Source organism: Electrophorus electricus, chromosome 12, assembly GCF_041902795.1.
Source record: "Electrophorus electricus isolate QZ-2024a chromosome 12, ASM4190279v1, whole genome shotgun sequence".
Taxonomy (NCBI): domain Eukaryota; kingdom Metazoa; phylum Chordata; class Actinopteri; order Gymnotiformes; family Gymnotidae; genus Electrophorus; species Electrophorus electricus.
This window is the reverse complement of record NC_137508.1, coordinates 22699704-22723556: the sequence shown is the minus strand read 5'-3', so window position 1 is coordinate 22723556 and position 23853 is coordinate 22699704. Positions and strand designations below refer to the sequence as shown.

At 41.2% G+C, this 23853-nt stretch overlaps 1 protein-coding gene across 1 annotated transcript; it reads left to right on the top strand.

The window, feature by feature from the left end:
* The first annotated feature begins 617 nt into the window (after positions 1-617).
* Positions 618-23205, top strand: LOC113575505 (collagen alpha-6(VI) chain). The gene is made up of 43 exons (XM_081724534.1): positions 618-755; positions 1025-1067; positions 1471-1561; positions 1766-2362; positions 2535-3107; positions 3355-3918; positions 4083-4700; positions 4896-5465; positions 5750-6301; positions 6521-7096; positions 7191-7778; positions 8665-9008; positions 9269-9347; positions 9800-9936; positions 10040-10132; positions 10352-10405; positions 10605-10676; positions 10869-10895; positions 10984-11028; positions 11913-11966; positions 12808-12870; positions 13045-13110; positions 13413-13466; positions 13761-13796; positions 14089-14154; positions 14717-14779; positions 14882-14944; positions 15393-15455; positions 15634-15684; positions 15938-15973; positions 16077-16139; positions 16379-16441; positions 17028-17063; positions 17241-17277; positions 17556-17567; positions 17842-18335; positions 18506-18581; positions 18808-19467; positions 19625-19715; positions 20256-20539; positions 20921-21091; positions 21185-21223; positions 21671-23205. Exons 3-43 carry the CDS (start codon positions 1489-1491, stop codon positions 21850-21852), a joined length of 8385 nt encoding a protein of 2794 aa, XP_081580660.1. The 5' UTR covers positions 618-755; positions 1025-1067; positions 1471-1488; the 3' UTR covers positions 21853-23205.
* Positions 23206-23853: the final 648 nt, after the last annotated feature.

Below are 23853 nucleotides of genomic sequence, written 5' to 3'. Positions count from 1 at the left end.
AGGAGATTATTTTCCTGGCACCAGTTTTCCAGATGTTTAATCTCCTCCAGGTAGGCCTTCTCATCGTTGTCTGAGATCAGGCCCATGACGACGGTATCGTCAGCAAACTTGACAATGATGGTGGAGCTGGAAGTGGCTGTGCAGTCGTAGGTGTACAGTGAGTAGAGTAGGGGGCTTAGGACACAACCGTGAGGAGCTCCAGTGCTGAGGGTGAGGCTGGATGAGACACAGTTGCCCACCCGTACTGATTGTGGTCTGTCTGTTAGGAAGTTGGAGATCCAGTCACACAGGGATGTATGCAGTCCTAGATCCTCCAACTTAGTAGTGAGTAGGGAGGGGATGATAGTGTTAAATGCTGAACTGTAGTCGACAAACAGCATTTTAACATAATTTCCCCTCCCTTCATCCAGGTGTGTCAGTGTAGTGTGGAGCAGATGTGCAATTGCATCGTCAGTGGAGCGGTTGTGGCGGTATGCAAACTGCAGTGGGTCCATGGAGGCTGGCAGTGAAGATGTGATGAAGTCTCTGACCAGCTTTTCAAAGCACTTCATCACGACTGATGTGAGGGCAACAGGGCAGTAGTCATTGAGGCTGGAGGGTCGAGATTTCTTCGGGACGGGGACGATGGTGGATCGCATGAAGCTGGACAGGACAATACCGAGCATCAGGGAGAGATTGAAGATGTCGGTGAATACTGGGCCTAGCTGGCTTTGAGGACTCTCCCGCAGATACCGTCTGGTCCCGCCGCCTTCCTGGTATTCACCCTTTTGAACACTCTCCTCACGTCACTCTCCGTGATGATGAGGGGGCGCTGTTCTATGGCGCTGTTCTATGGTGCCATTTGCGTTGTTAGCGTTAGCGCTGTTAGCATTAGAGCTGCTAGATGTAGCCTCGAAGCGAGAAGAATGTGTTCAGCTCGTTCGACAGAGACTCATCCGCACTCATCAGTCCGCAGGGTGGGCTCCTGTAGTCCGTGTAGTCCGTGATTAATAAATAATAAATTATTTGTGCTTCTGTTTTACAGTGGAAGAGCTCAAATGATGAACTGACAAAAATTACATTAAAAGGTATTGTGCACTTTATTATATTATTAAGTGAATGTTATTAAGGAATTAACTGTAGCTATTTTGCAGTGTAGAATGGTTGAATTTAAGGAACATTCTTACTAATTAAAACTAATTACTAATGTTTCTACTAATATTTTGCATTTGTATTCCTGCTCTGTTGTTTTAATTGTGTATCTTATTTTTGCATTCGCGTATAAGTGTTTATTAATGAGGATTAATTGGATATATTTGGATTTGTGACCATGGAAAACATATTCATACTAATATGTTTAAGATGATTTAACGAGACATGAATTATCTGAGAGCACACTCTCAAGATTTCAAAATGTAATCCAGATAAACCGCAAACCCCCGTCTTTCCGACATTCCTAATGAGTCTAACCTCGCCGGTTGCATATTTCAGGGCAGTGAGAACGGCAGGATGAGGCTGATTCATGGATTCTGTGTCTTTGTCCTCTCATTATTCTTCCTTCCCTGTCATGGACAAAAAATTGGTGGGAAGCATTTTCACTAAAGTTTGTGTGGATGACTTTGTATTTCTCAGGGATTTTATGATGTTTTTAAATATTTAGTTCTGTTGCATTAATATGGCCTTTGTTAAGTTAAATTTGTATATATGAATTTTAGTGTTTGTAGGTATCACTATAATTTGATATGTTTATCAGTGTTTAATAAATTAGCTGTGTTCTTTCTTCCAGTGTGTACCCAAGAAGCCATGGCAGATATTGTGTTTTTAGTTGATGGCTCTGCCAGCATCGGCCTCAGCAACTTTCAACAGATCCGAGACTTTCTGTCCTCGCTGGTGTCCAATTTTGACATTGCCCCGAACAAAGTCCGGATAGGTCTGGTCCAGTTCAGTGACACACCCCGCACTGAGTTCTACCTAAAAACATATGAGAACAAGCAGCAGATTCTCGACTACATCCGACAGCTGCCTTACAAAACTGGTGGCACCAACACGGGCCTCGGCTTGGAGTTCCTGCTCAAGAGTCACTTTGTGGAGGAGGCAGGAAGCCGGGCCAAATGGAACGTGCCCCAGATTTCCGTGGTCATCACGGATGGAAACTCCCAGGACGAGGTCGAGCCGCACGCCCAGGAGCTGAGGCAGAAGGGGATCAAATTGTACGCCATCGGGATCAAGGACGCCGATGAGAAGCTCCTGAAGCAGATCGCCAACCAGCCATATGACCAGTACGTGTACAGCGTGTCAGACTTCACCGCCCTGCAGGAGATCTCGCAAAATGTAATCCATAAACTGTGCACCACCGTGGAAGAGGCCAAGGGACTGCAGGCCGGTAAGGATAATTGAAAAAAATAATGACCTATTCAGTTGTTGTGCTTATTGCAGTCATTTAGAACAGCCATTATCCCTAACTGGGAAAATGCAACTGTGATGATTCAAGTGGCTGCGATAATTAAAAATCGATCCCTGAATATATCAGTCTGAAACTATATCCTTGATCGCAGATTGTCGTGAGATTACTTCGGCAGATATAGTGCTGCTAGTGGATTCATCTGACAGTGTTGGAGACACCAACTTTGCTGAAATACGCCGTTTCCTGCATACATTTGTAGACAGACTAGAAATCGGGGGTGATAAGGTAAGAGTTGGACTTGCTCAGTTCAGCCATGCACCATACCAGGAATTCCTGCTTGATGCATACAGAGACAAAGCAAATCTGCTCAAGCAGCTGGAAAACATCATGTACCATAAGGGTGGCACAAATATTGCAAAAGCCCTGGACTTCATTCGGGAGAGTTACTTCAGCCAGGCCAGAAAAAATGTCCCTCGTATCGCTATAGTGATCACCAATGGCAACACCAATGATACAGCAGAAGAGGCAGCCCAGAAACTCAGGCAGCAGGGAGTCGTCATCTTTGTGATTAAAACTGGGCAGGCAGATGCTACACACTTGAGCACTGTTGCTAACAGTCCTCAAGAAGAATTCCTGTTTAGTGTAGACACTTACCAGAAGCTAGATGGGCTCGTCGAAAATCTGCGCAGGAGAGTGTGTAATGCTGTCGAGGATCAGTTGCGAGGTAAACAGCATATTTTTGGTTAATACCATTTTATGGGACATGCTAAATTATAAGAGTGATTCAGAAAGGATTGATGTACATTAGCAAGATGTAATAATGCAACCTAAAATATCAAATTATTTACTGCACCATGTTCTGTAAACTGTGACAATTAAATATTATAAATACTTATGAACATATGTTCACACATTGTTCATATAATTAGACTATATTATACTAATTATAACTCTCAAATCCCCCCATTTAGCTCTTGCCATGAAGTTTGCAGATATCTTCGTCCTGGTTGACAGTACAGCATTAGGAAAAGAGGCTCAGCAAATGAAGACTTTCTTAGCACGAATAGTCAACCAGATGAACATAGGGAAAGATGCTAATCGGGTTGGCCTGGCTCAGTTCAGCAAGGATGTTCAGGTAGAATTCTTGTTCAATACTAATAAAACCAAGGAGGAGATCTTGTCATCCATCCGAAGTCTCCAACTGAAGTCCAAGGAACCACGGAGAATTGGGAATGCCATAGAATATGCTCGCAAAAACTTCTTCAACACCTCAGCTGGCAGCCGCATCTCCCAGGGCTTTAAACAACACCTGCTTGTGATGACAGCGGGCAAATCAGACGACAATGTGCTTCGGCCAGCACGCGTGATCAAAAACGAGGCAGTGAAAGTGATCGTTGTTGGCTTTGGCCAAACGGAAATGGATGTGATGGAGGACATTGCTAGTCCCAAACAGAGCTACAAGTTAGAGACACCAAACACTTTGCAGAAAGTCAGGATGACAGTTGAATCAAAAGAGCCACCTAAAATCACAGGAGGTGTGTTTCGATAGAGTTCAGGCCATTTAGAAAATGTTATGCAAAGTAGAAAATGTTATTTTCTGGAGTATATTAGCAGTATACGAATGAAAAAATCTTATTTTGCTAAATTATTGGTAATAGTATTACTTGTGCTGAACTGAAGTTTTCTTCTGTGTTCTCAGAGTGCATAGCTGCTGAGATAGCAGATATAGTGTTTATCGTCGATGGATCTCGTAACGTTGGACCAGAAAACTTTCACATAATACGCACCTTCCTCCAGAATACCATAGCAGCCCTCGATGTAGCCATGGACAAAGTGAGGATAGCCATTGTCCAGTACAGTGATGTGCCCAGGGCTGATGTTTACTTGAACACTTTCAGTGACAAGAAGGAAATTTTGGACTATGTGAAGACCCTGTCCTACGGCAGAGGGAAATCGAATACTGGAGCTGCTCTGAAATTTGCCAAGGAGCAGGTGTTCACCAAGGTCAGAGGCAGCCGACAGGACCAGCACGTTGAGCAGATAGCGGTGGTCATCACTGAGGCGAAGTCCGCAGACGATGTTAGCAGTCCGGCGGCAGAACTGCGTCGTTTGGGTGTCAAAATATTTGCCCTGGGCATTAAAGACATTAATGCTAATGAACCGCAAGAGATTGCCTCCTACCCATCCAAGAAGTTCTTGTTCAATGTGGAGAGTTTCCCGAAGCTCAATGCATTGTCCAGTGAGCTAATGAGGAGCCTTTGTGGGAACATTAAGGATGCTTTTGTAACTCTGCTAAAAAATATCACACTTCATCAAGGTTTGCAGTGTTGAACAAAATATTTACATCCTATACATTATATTTGAGTTTTCTAACTATGATGAGAAAAGTAATTTAAAGGATTGTTTAGTTTTACAGCTCAAAAAGAAATAATTATTGTAGCTTCTTCAAAATCTTTATAAAGCATATTACATTGGTAGACTGAAAGAATTAAGTGAACTTTGTCTTTTACAGGCTGCAAGTTCACAGCTGAAGCTGACATGTACTTCCTGTTGGATGAATCAGGAAGCATTTCCTATGATGACTTTGATGACATGAAAGCCTTCATTTTAGAGTTCCTCCATGTGTTTGAGATTGGCCCAGACCAGGTGCGCATTGGTGTGGTGAAATTTGCAGACAAAGCAACCCCCGTGTTTCACCTGAACACTTACAACACAAAAGCCAAAGTGCAAAAAGCAGTGAAAGCACTATTTATGGAAGGAGGTGGCACCAGGACAGATTTAGGACTGGAGGAAATGATCCCACTTTTCAAACAGGCAGAACAAACGCGCAAGAAAAAGGTCCGTGAATTTCTCATCGTGATCACAGATGGCAAATCTGAGCATGTTGGCAAACCGCTGAAAGTTCACGCTGAACAACTCAGGAAGCAGAACGTCACCATTTATGCCATCGGAGTAAAAGATGCAGATAAGGCCGAGTTGGAAGATATGTCAGGCAGCCCTAAAAGGACTTTCTTTGTCAACAACTATGATGCCCTTAAGGAGATTAAGAGCAAAATTCTTAAAGAAATTTGTTCATTTGAAGGTGAGGATTTCATGGCTGAGCTATAGCTGGTATCTGAAATAGCTAGCCATAGCTCAATCAGCTCCAAAGTGAATGATTTAATGTCTTCAGGCATGTGGTTCTTAGTAAAAAATGCAGATAAGAGAAAAAGTAGAGCACTTATTAATTAATTGGTGTAGATAATTATATTACTTTGTAGAATGTCTCAGATTAATTTTGTTATATTTTACAATTCTGAAAAATTTCAAGTGACATTTTACTGAAACAAAATTACTTACCATTCTTTTTCCCACTCCATGTTACAGCCTGCAGTGACCTTTTGGCGGATGTTGTCTTCCTGATCGATGGTGCTGATGAGGTTGACCCTGTAGACTTCGAGCAGATGAAAGAATTGATAGAGTTTACTGTAGAAAAACTTCCCATTAGACAAAACAGGGTACGCCTCGCTGTCATGCAGTACAGCACGCATGCGAAAGTGGAATTTGCTCTGAATGCCTTTTATGATAAAGACAAACTCCAAAAGGAAATAATGTCCATCAAGCAGCTTGGAGGCAGATCCTTCACAGGCAAAGCGCTTGAGGAAGTGGCACAGGCTTTTGAGGAGGCCAATGGGGGTCGTGCTAACACTTTGCAGTTCCTAGTAGTCGTTACGGATAGCTTGGCCAAAGACAATGTGACTCTGCCAGCTAGAGCGCTTAGAGACAAGAACATCAATATTTATGCAGTTGGTATGGGGCATGCTAATAGAGACCAGCTTTTTGAAATCTCAGGATCCCGTGAGAGAGTCTACCTGGAAAATAACTTTGGTTCCATGCAGAACTTGGGCAGTGAGGTCATCTTCAAGATCTGCAATACTGGTAAGTAAGTGATACATACTCATCAGAGTATGTTCCTTTTTACACTATCCATGTTAATTGAAATGAATTGTATTATTATTAGTTTTATTGCAAAGGTGAACAGTTCCTGAGATGGCAACAATTTGTTGGTATTGTGAAAATAGCTTTATGCCACATAAAAAAATATTTTTATAACACATGGGTGGTATAAAAACATGACTCCTCTCTGTCTCTTTCCAGAGTGCAAAAGACCTGAATTAGTAGATATTATCTTCCTGGTGGATGTTGCTGGGAGCATCAACAAAGAAAGTTTCCAGAGTATGAAAAGCTTCATGGAAACTTTGGTGAGCAAGTCTGAGGTCGGGGCAAAACGGGTTCGAATTGGCACTATCACCTACGCAGACCAACCTCAGTCCGAGTTCACCCTGATTCAGTACTCCAGCAAGGCCGAGGTGCTGAAGTCCATCTCGGAGCTGCGTTCGCTGGGCGGACGCAGAAACACAGCCCAGGCGCTTAAGTATTCGCTCTCCTACTTTGCTGCTGGGCACGGAGGACGCCGTGCCCAAAACATCCCCCAGGTGCTCCTCTTGATAACAGATGGCCCTGTCGCCGACACCTATGACCTGACAGATTGGCCCGTAGATCTCAAAGATTCGGAGGTCAACATGTTTGCTATCGGGGTGGCAGGAGCCCGTGAGGATGAACTCAGGAGCATTACACTTAATAACCAAAGGGCCTTCTATGTGGATACCTATCAAGACCTAGAAGCCTTGTATAAACCCATTACTCAAGAACTCTGCAATCTGACAAAACCAGGTAATACTTGGCTGTACATGAACCCAAGTAATGCAAGTTACTATAAGTACAATTGTTTATGTAATTTACTCACAAAAATACTCTTTTTCTTCAGTGTGTGAGAAGGAAGAGGCAGACCTGGTCATTTTGATTGATGGGTCTGAATCAATTAGCTCTTTGGATTGGGAAACAGTAAAAATCACCTTGATCAACCTGGTTAAAAAGCTCGAAATCGCACCAGACAAATGGCAGGTCGGTGTGGCTCAGTTCAGTGACAAATTACTGGATCACTTCTACCTGAACCAATATAACAATGTAGCAGGAGTGGAACAGGGCATACGTGACATTACCCAACGAAGACAAGGAACACACACCTGGGCTGCCTTGAAGTTAGTGCAGGACTACTTTAAAACAGAGCACGGTTCAAGGATAAACAAAGGAGTCTCCCAGAATTTGCTGCTTGTCACTGATGGCAAAGCTAACGATGAGGAGGATCTACAGAGTCTAGCTCAAATCAGAGCCAAGGACATTGAGATATTTGCCATTGGAATCGGTAGCAACATAAACCAGCATGAGCTCCTCAAAATAGCAGGCTCAAAGGAACGGATCTTCTTCGAGAGCTTCGAGAGCCTTCCACTGAAGACCACCACAACGAAAGTCCTCCAAGCCATTTGCATCCCCTCAGTAATTCTCAGTCCACATGGTCAGTGGGTAGATTTTTGTCTTGAAGAAAAAGGAATCCACTGCTAACAATTTTCCCCATCTCTAGTCCTGGACCTGACTAACAAAACAATGAAAACATATTTTGATATGACATTAAATATTTTACACATATTACCAGCTAACAATAGATGACATGTAAGATGTAAAATGACATTATTAGGGGAACCATGCACTGGTAATTGCTTAGTGCAGCATCTGTTCACACTGTGAAAATAGGATTGGCCCCACTCTAAAAATAAACCAGGGCTCCAAACCAGTTTGAGAGACAAAAAAAATGAAAACTAAAGGACTTTAGACTTTAGAAAGGATTACATTAGGAATAAAATGAAATGAAAACTAAATAATTAAAAATTTTTGCAGAATGAAACATTAATCTGAAAAATAACATTAAATAACATTGTGGGGATTGTTTTTTATTTTGTGAACAAGAACAAGAAAATTTTGAATTGGCTTTTTATGTTCACCATGAACCTACCAGTTTGTATATCAGCATTATATGCCATCTGCTTTCATTTTATGTATAATTTTATGATACATTTATGTAGAAATGACAGAGGCAGGGGAGATGTAATGTATAAATAATTTATTCATAATTAATTAATAACACCATGGGTAAAGCGGCTATGAAATTCTTTAAGATATACATATGTATTCATATATGTATCAAGAAAGGAATTAACCAGTTTTTGTTTTTACTGGTTTAGTAGCATAATAAGGGTTTTGAGCACAAAAACTTTAAAATATAAATATAATATATAATATAAAAAAAGAAATAAAAACATACTCAGTGCTATGATGCTATGGCATGGTCAGCTCTGATGGGCCATTTGATTGATTGGTTGTGCTCTGTTTTGTCTTATGGTTAGGCTGCTTGGTTGACATCGGCATTGGATTTGCTGTTTCACAACGAACAAGCACGCAGCCTCTGCTGGGTCCACACACTGAGACCCTCGTCGCGGCAGCTGTCCAGCGTCTATCCACGATGGGACAGCTTTGCTGCCTCAGCGTGGACGCAGCCGAAACCAGGATCGGCTTCCGCCTGGTCTCCGGGCGAGAGGGGAAGATTATAGATGACTTTGCCTTCGAGGAGTATGATGAAAACGTGGCGAGGAAGGTGCTGGCCCTGCGGCCTGCAATACCCATGGCCTTCAATGCACTTTTGCTGAACTCCTTCAAACAGAAGTTTGCTTCCTCTCAAGCCGGCGTGAAGGTGAGTCAGCTGAATCTATGGCTCAAAGCGCCCTGGATCTCCTAGATAACCATCAGGCCCTGTGACTTATTTGTCATATGAGATCTAAATTTTGTTGTCATATTTCACCCAAGAGAATACTCAAGGCTGCCTGCAGAGACAGATAAAGAAAACAGGCTCAGACAACAGATGAACTACGCAGAAAGGAATCTGTGTACTCTGTGTTGAAAGGGAGCACAGCTATAAACACTCGGTTAGATGTGTGTCTGTCGTTTCTCCAGGTGGTGATTCTGTTCACAGATGGGCTTCACGATACCTTGGAGCATCTAAAGAAGAGCTCTGACAGCCTTCGGGAGAGTGGTACACTAACCGTTGCAGTCTGCTGGGCCACTGTGCAGTGGACAAGACTCACATAGCAATGGAAATTGGCAACCACTAGCAGCGAGAGAAAACAGTGTTAAACAAACAAAAGAAAAAAGACTAAAACAAGGAAAAGCTAATGATCTAGTTCCAACTATAATAATTCGTTTTGAAGAATCTAGTTCTTAGGTAAAAATGCTATCTTCACAAAGGAAAAAAACTGCTATTAACCCAAGGCTCACTGTGAAGAATCCGGGATACAGTGTGAGAAATTCAGTTTTGTTTTAGTAATACTAGTGTCACAGTGCAGTCTCCTGTATTTATCTTATTTATATCTTATAAACCCACTTGAAATGTCGTGCAATTTTTTCGAAGTCTGAAATGATATATGCTATGCTCAGATGTTTTATACATACCATACATAAGTTGGGTGTGGTCATTTTGTAACCCAGGCGTCAGTGCGCTGTTGATTGTGGCCCTGGATGGTAATGTGGACTACCAGCAGTTAGAATTTGGACGGGGTTTTTCTTATAATAAACCCCTTTCCATCAGCATGCTGAATGTGGGCAATGCACTGCAGGACCAAATTGTGAGTTCAAGTCCTTAACTACTTGTATCATTAAGTAAGCATTTGGCAACATGGCACATCCTCTGACCGTTTGCTCCACCTTTCCTTGTTTCTCCACCTGTAGAAAGCAGTGGCTTCAGCAGAGTGTTGTAATGTGTCATGTGCCTGTAGCGGAGACGTCGGTTTCAGTGGCTTCCCTGGCCTCCCAGGACTAAAGGTATGGCTCCTACACTGGGACGAACACTGACTCGGTTTTCCCAGGGGCTGGTGTAGGAGTGCTGTGCATGAAAAGCATCGGTGAAGGAGTTATGGAGGAGCCACATAACAGATTCAGAATGTGGACAAAAAGGAGAGGAAAAAAAAGTTCAATTGAATTTAGTTTTACTGTGTTAAAAAGTTCAAATGGTCGATTAACTGGTTTTGCTTGGTTGTGTAGGGTGTACCTGGGCTTAGAGGCCATCCTGGATTCCCTGGTGAGGTTGGAGCCATGGTTAGTGAGATATAAATGTTTTAAAGCCATGATATAATGTTATAATATCCTGCCTGCTGCTTATGGCCACAATGCCATTTTCAGTAACATTACAGTCTTGCTTCACCCTGACTTTGGTGTTTGATAGCACTGTAGTACTGCAGGAAGTGGAATGAATGTTACGGTGATCAGATCCTTCTGATTGTTTGGCTGGGGACAGGGAAGAAGAGGTTTACTGGGACTCAACGGAACCCAAGGACATCAGGGCTGCTCTGGCAAAAGAGGCATCAAGGTATCACAGAAATGATAGAAATATCTTCTGTTGTCTGCTTGCTTAGGATGGTGCTTTAATCTAAAACCAGGCTTGACATTGCACGCCACCTCCAGAAAAGTACTCATTGGTCTCATTGGTCTTTGGTCAGACTTCTGTATTTGTGGGACCAAGCAGGTTTGAATAATTATAATCCTCTCATATTTTCCACAGGGCTCCATAGGCTATTCTGGAAATAGAGTAAGTAATACAAATGGCTGCTTCACCTATTAGGCACTGAGCATGGACTGGTACTCCATTCCATGACCTTCTCTTGTACATCTGACAGGGAGAACAGGGGGAGATCGGGCTAGACGGAGTGGATGGTGAGCAGGTAATCTGCGTTTCTCTCAATCTTCTCTAAAATCCATTCCTAAAATCCGCTTCCTGTTGCTTTGACTCACACTCCTACAGCTCTGTTGTTGGTTCCAAGTAAAATATTGGAACCAGGCTCATTCTTCACTCTTGTAATTGCACATCTTTCATATGAGTTTTAATGCAGTTTTTAATGCAGTTACTAAATAATTCACAATAGTTAGTACATAATGTGTCATCGGATATTAATAACTGAGTAACGAGTGTGGATTTTAAGAGGCTAGCTGATTTTGTTCCAATCCATTATTCCATGGATGCGTTTATGTGCACTGACCGTACTCAGGATCTAATATTTAAATACACTGCAGAGTTATTGGATTATTAGTATTATTATACACATGTCTGTAGAGTGCTTGAGTTTATCAGTGATTCAATTTTGTTCTTTTTTTTCTTTCTGCATGGGTTGAGGTAGGCCCGGAATTAGCTATCTTGCTAACTCTTAAGCCCTGAAATCCAGCAAAGTGATCCGTGGTGTCCGACGTCAGTGGCTTTGATAATCAAAACACTCATGCTCACAGAACTCCCTCATCGCTCCAAAAGTGAGAATCTTTTGGCAGCCTTGAGATATGCCTCCCACTTAAGAGTTTCTGTGACTAACTAGCTAATGATCTGAACAGAGGATCTGACTGCACAGATAGCAGACATTCTAGAGAAATCCAGAAAAGATCATTGATTTCTATAGAAAAGCAAATCTCAGGACCAGAATGAGTAACCAGGATGCTATGTTTATGTATACTAATGCATAAAGGGCAGATTCTTAAAACATGATGATAGTCAGGACAGTGGTTGCATGTAAAGCATATGATTCATTGATTTGCGGTGTCTGTTCTTTGTACTGAATAGGGTGAAACTGGCCTAGCGGGAACGGCAGGACCAAAGGGGAACCAAGGACGTCCAGTAAATACCTTCCACCATACTTCTTTTAAAGGCTTTACTTCTTTAAACAGCAACATGACAAAATGAACAGGTCAAACCTCAAGGCTGCTCCTTTACCTATGAGTCACAAGGATAACTTTAGTGCCCCCCTGCTGTTCGGCCTTTGACGCTGCGCTCATTAGATCAGAAAGGCTTTACTGATTTAAACAACAAAATGACTGAACAAACAGATCCAAGACTTTCAGCACTTCATTATCAGTGAGTCATGGGAATGCTCTCTGTGTTCCCCTGTTGTTCTGGCTGTGAAGCTGCACTCATTAAAAGCACAGTTAAAAAACTTTTTCTTTTTTTTCTGCACCCATAACTGCACAATTATCACATGTAACCACAAAGCAGCTTTCAGCAGGTGAGCTCATATAACCTGCATGTTCATTTCCTCCATTTTGGTTGTTGTTTCCTAATGAAATCAGCATGTTTAGCTATAAAAACCTATAGCATAATGATTTCCACAATGCACCATTAAAAAGCCTTTTGAACTTTCTTTAAACCCCTGAGCATACATTTAAAAAGTCATTATAAATAATTCAATAATTAATTATAGATAGTGTCCTGACCTTGTGTGTATCTGGGATATTTAGGTTTAATTAAACACTAGATGCATTTTAATATAAACTACATGCAAGCTTTTACGGGGGCCCTTTGAGTGTGTTATTATTTAACTAGACAATAAATCAGCCTGTAGCTGAAGGATAAATACTGAGAGTATGACAAAAAAGAGTTAATAGGTATTCTTAATCATAATCATAATTTACCATAAATCATTGCTATGTAGTTGCTTCCTCTGTCTCCTTTCGGTTGCCAGGGTCTGAAGGGAGTTCGCGGGACTCCTGGTGTCAAGGGAAACCGTGGTGTGAAAGGAGAACCTGTAAGAGTTATTTTGTTTTTGTTTTGGTTTTTTTTATTGCCACTTACCAAAGAAATAAGGTTCATGTTAAATCGCAGTTTTTAAAGAGTAATCTTAGTGTCATTATTGGATATTCTAGACAGCAGTGTATACTCCTTTTTGTATGAAACATTACTTATTCTGTTGTCATCATAGGGGAGTCCTGGGCTGGATAACAGAGTGTCTGGTCCAAAGGGGGAGAGAGGATATATAGGCCTTCCTGTGAGAGCTCGTCTGGTTCCTTCAATTCTGTTTGGTTAATATGTTATTTGTTGATATATTTGCAGTGGTATAGTGTAAATATCATGCAATATAACACAGCAAGTTGACACACTGATTAATAGGGTTGTCTTAACCTATTAGTGCATTAGAATCAAAAATGTTATTGTTTACAAGACCTAAATGCTTAGGGAATAGCTCGTCTTGCCAAAATTCAGCAAAAAATCTGTGTTTGCATCTGTTTTAAATGCATACAAGCCACTTATACGCCCTGCATTAATTTGGTGTGACTGTTCTTTTGGCAGGGTGGCCAAGGTCCAGGTGGAGCTCCGGGGAGACCAGGAGACAGCGGCGAGCCTGTGAGATCATTAGACTCCCTGACATCTCCTCAGCTTTTTCAGAGTTGGAATACAGACTTTCCTCTAATGTACCAGTGTTTACTTTAAGCTTAACATTGCTTATCTTTATTTTCGGGCGAAAAGCCTCAGCATTATTTTTTCCTATGAGGTGATGATGGTTGGAAGCAGAATCGTGTCTGGGTCCCGTTGTAGACTGTTCATCAGCACAGCATGCCGCAGAATAAAACATTTGGAAGAGAAACATAAATTTTGCAAGAATTCAGAATGTTCACAGTGATGTGTCTTTGTTTATAGGGCTTCCCTGGGAGGAAGGGTCCACCAGGCTCTAAGGTAATATAACATTTTATTCATGACTGTATGCATAACGTTACTTGTTCACGGGGCTGGTAGCTGCATGCTTTATGATGGAGCGTGTGTACTACAAGTAGGAAATGAGGTAATAAAAGAGTGTTAACAGGCAAAAGAGACTTTTATATTTGAATGTTTAACTTTACAACTAGCTGACTGGGGATTTAGGAACGACAGAAGGATGGTTGTTTGAAATATGATTTCTCATATTTGTGGTCTATATGTTTCTGTTGTATTCTGTTCAGTTTCTAGGTAATTTATTTATCCTTTTTAGGGTTTTTCATCCACTGTGAAAGGAGAACCTGGATCAGAAGGCCTTGCTGGATATCCTGGTTACCAGGTGAGGACTTTTATTTTTATTTTTCCTCTCCCAGCCACACATACACACCCTCCACCACATATGGCACTTTTATTTGGATTATCCCACAACATGGTGTGCCAAGCGTGTTCAGGGCAGCTTCTTCTGTGCGCTGGAAGGTCAGACCTCACCTTTTCTCAAAGAACCGAGAGTCAGGTAGATGCAGAAGTCAATAAAATGCTGCAGTGTTCACCACTACTGTCGCAAATGTGTCTCTTTCTTTTATCCATTATCTGTTATTCCTCTTCAGCTGGGCGAGAAACATATTAGGTCCGTAGCAGATAGTATGTCACCACATTATCCTTTGAACTTCACTTGTTAAACATGCTGACGGTTTTTCTACTGCAACAGGCTTAACTGGATATAAAGGTGAAATACTGTTCTGGAGAACCAGAAATTAGAAAATCACCAAATTCACACAAAAATCCCCTAGAATCTCTATTTTCATTAAAAACATCTTATTCTGGGTTCTGGTATTTTTATATTTTCTTGCTTCTCCATTTCATAATCTCTTGTGGTACTTTTTTTCTTTGGTTTCTTTGAGGGCCCTGTCGGGGGAGAAGGACTCAAAGGACAGAAAGGTTACCGGGGTAACCCTGGAGTGCAGGTGCTGCTTTTTGACTAACCGTTAGTGTTCAATGTCCTCAAGCTTTCGGTGGGAGGGATTACATGGCTTTATGAATGACGGAAGTCCACGGCCTTTCCACAGGGACTCTACGGTCCAGCTGGAAGTGAAGGACTTAAAGGAAATCAAGGGCCTAGAGGACAGCGGGTGTGTGATAAATGCTCATTTACTTTTACGGTTATATCTTCTGTACACGCCTGCTCAGCTGAACAATGAAGCTTGTTTTTACTGTGGGTGGACACACGTATGTATCTGGGTAGTCACTTTAGGATATATCTTATATTTAACCACTGTATGTGTGTGTGTGTGTGTAAATGTGTGTGTGTGTATAAATGTGTGTGTGTGTGTGCACGTGTGTGTGTGTGTGTGTGTGTGTGTGTGTGTGTGTGCGCGCGTGCGCGTGTGTGTGCGTGTGTATGTGTGTGTGCGTGTGTTTTTGTGTGTGTGTATAAATGTGTGTGTGTCTATAAATGTGTGTGTGTGTGTGTGTGTGAGTGTGTGTGTGTGTGTGTGTGTGTGTGTGTGTGAGTGTGTGTGTGTGTGTGTGTGTGTGTGTGTGTGTGTGTGTGTGTGTGTGTGTGTGTGTGTGTTTTAGGGACTGCCGGGTGACACTGGCAGTAAAGGCAATATTGGCCCAGAGGGTTTCAGGGGATCACCGGTAATTATGTTCCCATAGACTGTTACATTAAAGAGAGAAGATACCACACTGAGAATCACAAAACGTTATTAGCATATTAATGTCGACCGTTGACAGATGACAGATTTTATCAGCTATATTGCATATATTTTTAATAAATATATGAACATTTGTTTTAGATTTGTGTTCTTTCACACAGGGCCATCCAGGCACAGATGGTTTTGGACCTCCTGGACGTAAAGGCCAACAGGTATGGTCACATTTCTGCTGATGACAGCTGGTTGAACAATGTTAAATTGTTTCATTATTTCAGTATAGTTTCAGTGGTTGAGAGACGTAAAACTATTCTACATTGCAGAGCCAGACATCTATTTCAAGCAGTACTGCCAATTACTTCAATAAATTATTATTATTATTATTATTATTTTAAATATGATATGCCTGCTGCATTTTATATATGACATCTGTTGGCTGTGAAACTTACAGGATGTTCACTCTCACAGGGAAATCCAGGTTTCCATGGTTATCCTGGGCTGCAGGTATATCTTCTTAAATCCTTTTAGATGCTGTGTGTACTACGGCCGGATTTATGCAGTACGTTTCATGCTTTCTTTTTAATAACCCCACAATGTTTAATGGAAGGGTGAGGATGGTGCTAAGGGGTACAGTGGTGTCTTGGGCCCCAAAGGACGCCCAGGAAGGCCGGTAAGATGCCATCATTAAACCAATGCAGTATCTGTTTAGTTTAATGGCAGTCTTTTTGTTGTTATTTACTATTAATTAAGGATTTGGCCAGTATATATTTTTTGTTTTCATCCATTTTATTGTTCTTAAAATGCAATTAGACTTCAGTTTAATTTATTCTATATTTTTTTCTCTTAAGACTTTATTATCTGCACATAAAATCATGTAAAAAGGCTTTATAACATTATGTTTCATAACAGGGTAAAACAGGCAATGCCGGATTCCCAGGGGATCCTGGAGAGAGTGGAATGATCGGACACAGGGTCAGAAAATGTTTATATACTGTATATGACCAGCCACTCTGTTGGTCCCAATTTTTCCTTCCATTGCCAAAAGAAAAAAATCAAAACATTTTGGCAGTTGTTCAGTTTGGTCATGTAAACATTTTATTAGTCTTATACACGATACTTCTGTAGAGATAGTTAACAACCATCAGTAAATGGTTCTACCTGCCACTGAAGAATTCTCAAACTGTTAATGCGGACACTTTAGTGCCCTGTTTTTCATCACAGCTAGATGGCGAGCTTCACTCAGGATAGAATAGAGCGCAGTGGGAGGGCAGTTGTATTAGAATTTGCAGATTTAATCCATTTCTAGTTCTTTGTCTAAACATGAGGGGATTTAATCCTGCAAATTTGTGGATGTGGTTGTGGATCTGGGACAGCACTACACTCCCACCATGACTGAACTCATAGCGCTGTGGTTAAAGCAGCTGTGGTAGCTCACTTCTTCAGCCTTTAAAGAGATGTATTCACACAAGAGGCATGAAATGATTTTTGCAATGATGAACATTTATTTATAGTTTAATATTACATGTTGGGCTTTACCAAATGTTATATGTATCTTTAGGGTCCCAGAGGATTACCAGGAACCACCACCAAGACTGTATGTGCTTCCATTTAACCTTTCATGTATTTCAAATTCACCTATATATTTTTTTTTTTTGCAAAAAAAAAAAGAAGAAGTTTATATTTTGTGTCATTCTGCTTTTTGGGTATTTTTGTTTGTGTGTGTGTGTGTGTGTGTGTGTGTGTGTGTATGTGCGCGCGTGCTTTTCATTAGGACTGTGAACTAGTGAATTATATCCGTGAAAACTGTGGTAAGATTATCAATTATCAAGTATCAAATGATCAATTAGGTATTTTATCAATAAAAAGTCAAATGATTGCGCAATGGATGCATAAATTCATTGCTTGACATTAATGTGTCTCCCCTGTTTTTATTTTGTTATATTTATCATTACATTATGAATAGAATACTAAAATACTAATAAAATACTAATTTGTCATTATTGACATTTATTTTTCATTTTTTACAATTCTTTCTTTCATATTTTTTCTTTAAGCTGATTGTATTTATTTTCCTATTTCTCAACAGCATGTTGTGCAGGTAAGACCGGTCTGTCCTAAATCCACATTTTACCATCATATCTATGTTATGGATTAGATCAGTGCTTTGTTTTTGTTTTTTTTAAGTAACCTAATGTTCTTTGTATGCAAATGCTCACTTCAGCTGTTGGAATGTACGGTTTCTCAAAAATACATTTATTACAATATTCTGTGTATATTTGTATATCAGTGAGTATTCTGTAAGTACATGTTAGTGTTCTTTCTATGGCTCTGTCCTGTAATTGTCTACTGGGTATTCCTTCTTTTCCATGCAGGTCACAGCCAGTGTCCAGCATACCCCACAGAGCTGGTGATTGCTCTGGACGTGTCAGCTGACGTAACTCCACAGGTGTTCATGAGGATGCGTTCAGCTGCACTTTCCCTACTGGGGGACATTACCATCGCTGACACCAGCTGTCCAGTTGGGGCCCGAGTCTCCGTCGTCTCCTACAGCAACGAAACCAACTACCTGCTCCGTTTCTCCGACCACCGGCAAAAGAAAACGCTCCTCGAAGCTGTGAGGGGAATCTCACTACAGAGGACCAGGAATACCCGGAACGTCGGCCGCGCTATGCGCTTTGTCGCTCAGAACGTCTTCAAACGTGTCCGGGATGGGAAGCTGGTGAGGAAGGTGGCAGTCTTCCTCACGAACGGGCCATCGGAGGAGGCCTCGGGCATAGCGACGGCCATGCTGGAGTTTAAGGCCTTGGATATCAATCTGGGAGTCATCGCTTTTAGAGCTGCTCCAGACATTCGCCACGCCATTCAGGTAGTAAACGGGCGGATGCTAGAACCTGCCTTTACTGCCACTGAGGGAGTTGCTGGTTGAGACTAACAAGGATAACTGCTGGAGCATATTAAATGGCAGTGTTTGTGATAAGTCTTCATTATGCTTTGATCTTGGAGCAATGTTATGTTGTTCTCTCTGTTGCATCTCAGGCTGATGAAACGAGGAGCTTCATGATGTTTGATTCCCAGAGAGCCACTCGGATTAAACAGTGTGTCATCTGTTTTGGTAAATCACTGCACATATGCATATGCACTGTCTCAGAATTGAACCGTGATATCATGTCATGATAATCCACTAAACAGGCACCCTAACCTCAACTTCCATAAAAAATGTAACGTTCGTGAGAGATTTCCAAAGTCAAAGAAGTAACGCCCATGTGAACCTGACAACGTCCACACTGTAAAAGTGAACCTAAGATCATCGAAGCCTTCAAAGCTTTCGCTGTTCCCAGACCGCTGCCATCCAGACCAGACATGTGGAATCATCCAAAGCCCATTGCCTGAAGAGGTGGACGTGGACCTGACGGTTCTGATGGACGCCTCCAGCGATCTTCAGATGGATCAGTACTCTGGCGCCAAGCAGCTGCTGCTATCCCTGCTGGACGAGTTGGCGGTGAGCAGCGACCCCGACCGCAAGGATGGCCGGCCTAGGGTGGGCGTGTACCAGCAAAGCTCCGCCTACCCGGTCACCCACATCAAGGAGGAGTTCGGCCTTGGCACGTTCAAGGACCGTGCCCTGATGAAAAGGCACATTTCCCAGGGCATGCAGCAGGCGGGCGGGTCTTCCAGCCTTGTCCACGCCTTAGACTGGATGGTGACCAATGCCGTCCTGAAGGCGTCGGCGCCCAGGAGGAAGCGGATGGTGCTGGTCGTTCTCGGCGAGGACGTGGGTCACCTGGGCAGAGAGGACATGGACTATGTCTCTAAGCTCTGCATGTGTAACAACGTGGTGGTGTTCACCGTGACAGTGGGAGAGAAGTTCAGCTCCGCTCAGGCAGAGGAACTAAGCACATTTCCGGTCGAGCAGCACATGGTGCACCTGGGCCAGCTAGCGCAGCGGGACCTGAAGTATGCCCAGCGTTTCATCAGAGGCTTCCTACGGATGCTCAGCAGTAAGACACACCTCCACGGCCTTTCAATGTTAGGATGGTAGATGGGCCTTCACGAACGCACATCTACGTACTCTGTAGATGTCCTGTCTCATGTAACATTGTTCAATTCAGTGCCGCTCCCTTAAGGTACAAACTGTGTCTTTTCATCTGTTTACAGGAGATTTCTTCTCAAAACCCTCATCACAGAGTGGAGAATGTGGCACTTTTGTGTCAAGACAAGCAGACCAAGTCCCTTATCCAGAAGAAGGGTAGGTGAAGCAGGTCCCAGACTTCACATCTAAAATGCACCAAGCTTATCTCTAATAATGTTATTAGCTACTTTAGAAGTCCTTTAATTAACAAAACATACATAAACTGTTTAAAGAATAATTTGCTGAAGTTGATTATTGTACTTTTAATATCAGTTTTGTAAATTTTTACTGTTTGAATTAGGAATATAATTAGAATTCAGATTACAAATACTGAGAATTAATAAAGAGTATGAGTTGTCTTTGTAGGAGCATATCTATTACAATTGAGAACTACTGGCAATTACAGTTCCCAGCATAAATTGTGCATAATATATAAATTTCTTAATACATTTTTAAATAAATTGATAAAATATATATTGCTGCCTATAATCATTTATGTGAAGGACAATAAGGAATAGATTATCTGTTTAATAAAAGTTAGATTATTGTCCTGGTACAGGTATGTTTCTAAAGCACTGTTAGACTCCATGTAGGTAGGTTGTTTGTAAAGGTCATAAGGTGCAGAATGGCTTTGCCAGATGCTGCTTTCTGTGCCAGAGTTGATCAGTCCACCACTCCTCCAACTATGGTGTCTGAGGAGGTACCCATGGAGCCCCAGCCTGAGGCCTACACAGGGCTCCCTTCCAGAGTGCTCTGGGATGTGCGGGATGTGCAGAAGAATGTCTACCAGACTGTGAGTCATCTGCACAATCACACAGTAGCCTATAGTGAGACCACGGGGTACACTGAGGCCACCATATTGAAAGAGGAAGAGGAGGAAGAGGAAGAGGAGGAAGATGATGATGTTGCTAAACCCCAGAGTGGCCCAGATGAATCTAAAGGTACGGATCATCAGCCCTGGGTCAGCTTTTGTAAATGTTTTTCTGGGTTTGAGTGAATGGGATTATGTTGCTGTAAGCAATCTAATCTTTAAAAGTAAATCTGATCTTTAAAAGTAAAGGTTTAAAGATTACTGGTTTAAAATCTGTGGTACCAGAACACCGATTTAACACAGCATCTATACTGCATCTTCTTTAAGGCAGTGTATAAACTTTCATTTAAAACAATAAAGAACTTTGCCTGATTAACAAATTCAATACTTGTGACAAAGAATGCACAACCTTAGTCTGCAAGCTTTGCATTTCTCACAGTATTTTCTCCACTGTAGCGATGTACCTTATGAAAATTGCATGGAGTCTTTTAATTGTAATATTCATTTTCAGCTCGATGTTTACTAAATAAGGATGTGGGCACCGTGTGTGCGAATTATGAGTCGAGGTGGTTTTATGACCGAAACATGCAGCGATGCACACACTTCTGGTATGGGGGCTGTGGTGGGAATAGCAATCGCTTCCTTACAGAAATGGAGTGCCTTAAGACGTGTGGAACGCTGGGTAAGGAATCAGAAACTGCAGCGACTCTGAAATGTCTCTGATTAATGGTAAATCTGTCTTCATGTACTGATGACTTTGTCATGTCCTCTACAGAACCTGAAAAACTTCTTAAGGATGAGCCATCACCTGAAGGTAACACACACACACACTTTTCAAATGGGAAAACCAGTCATCCTCACACTGTAGATATTTTCTCTTATCATGAGGACATCTAGCATAAACAGGCACACACACACACACACACACACACAAAGCAAAAGAAACCCAAACCACACAGACACACACACACACACACACACACACACACATTTTTCTCATGGGAAAACCAGTCATCCTCGCACTGTAGATATTTTCTCTTATCATGAGGACATCTAGCATAAATTGTCACGACACTGTCAGATATATCCTCTTATAATAAAAGCATTGAATATAAACACATGTGCATGCGTATATACACACACACACACACACACACACACACACACACACACACACACACACACACACACATATTTAAGTTCATATAGGGCATGTGTGGGTAATGTATGTTTTAAGGACCTTTTCTGTTTGTCTTTGCAGATCTTTGCCAGCTTCCTGAAGATACAGGGAAATGTGTTGACTTTCTTTTGAAATGGCACTTTAACACCCAAAATCAAAAGTGCACCACTTTCTGGTACGGAGGATGTGAAGGGAACAGCAACAGGTTTGACACACAAGAAGAGTGTGAGGCTCGCTGTCTGAGAGCTGTGAACAAACACTGAGGTGCATACATCAAAAACATCTGTTTTTTATTTCATTTATTTGATTTCTAATTATGAACTGATAACCTGAAAGTTTCAGTACTACCCTAATAATTACTACTCTAATAATTGTGAATTTATAGCAAGTTGTAAGTGAGGAAGTCAAGAACAAACACGTCACTGAAATGCTTATTCAGGTCAAACAGTAATCAATGCAGTTTTACTTTCAATATGGATTTGATTATATATTTTGGAAGTATCCCAACAATCAATTAGATTAACGGCATATAACAAAAGTTGCATATAATCATGTTTGGGGTTATCTTTTTTGTTTAACAATATTTATGATGTTTTGATCTGGATAAAAGTCAAATTTCACTAACTTTGTTTTTCATGTGCTGTGCTATGAACTTCCACACACACTGTTATCAAAAGAAATGTGGTTGGGTTATTTGTCTTGTAGATTCTGGTTAACATAAAAAAAGAAGTTGAAATCAGAATTCAAGGATTTCATGCATATACATTTATAAGGAGCAATATTATACATTGTTAAAGATAATTTATTATTTCATCAAAAATTATTTTAGTAATGGCAAATTTGTGAAAACAAGTGTGTGTGTATGTATGTGTGTGTGTATATATATATATATATATATATATATATATATATATATATATATATATATATATATATCAGAGACAACATTAATATCCATGACAGGCGACGTTAATAGTTAAGAACATTGATTATCTCATTACACCTGTCATAGGGTGAGTTTTTAAAGACAATTGCTGGATAGTGTAACTAGCCAAAATTTCAGTTTGGCAATCAGATCACAACACATGCACACACTTATACATTTTGTGTATGTTTTGATGTGCATGCATAAACACAACATATTATGACCAAATACAAGATCTTAAGTGTGTAATCAATTAAACAGAGGAACATACTAGAATGCCTGTTTGCCAACATATTCAGATATCCACGGCCAAATGCATGAAATATATTACCAGATTGTATGGTCTCATTTGTATGTTGATTTTGATTGGCTTTCAGCTTGGGCACAGATGAATTTACTACAGAGGTAATTTGAGCTCAATGCACTAATTATTGCCATAGTAACTTTATGAATGGGAATTAAATACCATGTTACATATTTTGTGTGCTGTAGCACAGTTACTGTCAACTTTTATGAATCTAGCCATAGTTACTAGTCACTTTATTATGTATGTCCACCTAGTAGGTGTGTACAGTTAAACCTTCATTCCTCTTTTGTTTCCAATTGGTTGTGAACATGGATGAGGTTTGGTACTGAATCTTTGTAAACAGTTTCCTTGGCATGGATAAATGCTCAGTGGAGCAGAACCTTTGAGATGGCCCAGAGACCTGAGTGCTCACTGACTGGTTCTACATTTGCCTCAGTGCAGACTCCCAAACCCAGAATTCTAGCAAGAGAGAGAACAAAAGGTGCAGATGTCAAATGGCAACCTGAGCGCTGATGCAGAAGTATAGGGTACTCCATAATCTGGAAACCACTCAGCCCTGCAGTGCGGGAGAGGGTTTGCACTCTAAAGCCATGCAGAGTTGATCTTAGCCATCCACTAGCACTTCATGAACTGTCAGTTTCTGACCGCAAGACTGGGTTTGGTCGGTTACAGGATGGACCACTCACCACCTGGCATTGACTGCCATGTGTAAAAATCTCCAGCAACACTGCTGTGTCTGATACACTCTTAGGTTGATGATGGGCAAATAGTATCCATCTAGTAGTAGACTGATGGTCAGACACTAAGTGCTTAATAGGTTAGATGGTAGCTGACAAATTACACATGGCAAAAAAACAAGGACTATCGTATGTAACTGTAAAATGCACATATGGGATGTGGGCAGTAGGGGTTTCTAATAACATAGTTCCTAAATGTGTATGTTGGTACTACATACTTCAATATGAGTACCAAACCTTTAAATGGAGCCTTGTTATTCCATCAATAAAACAACGTAAAATCACAATGCTTTAA

Coding starts and splice junctions, on each gene's coding strand:
- LOC113575505 (XM_081724534.1), top strand. CDS start 1,489: ATGAGGCTGATTCATGGATTCTGTGTCTTTGTCCTCTCATTATTCTTC. Junction 3,108..3,354: donor TGTCGAGGATCAGTTGCGAG/GTAAACAGCATA, acceptor CCCCCCATTTAG/CTCTTGCCATGAAGTTTGCA. Junction 21,092..21,184: donor TAAGACGTGTGGAACGCTGG/GTAAGGAATCAG, acceptor TGTCCTCTACAG/AACCTGAAAAACTTCTTAAG.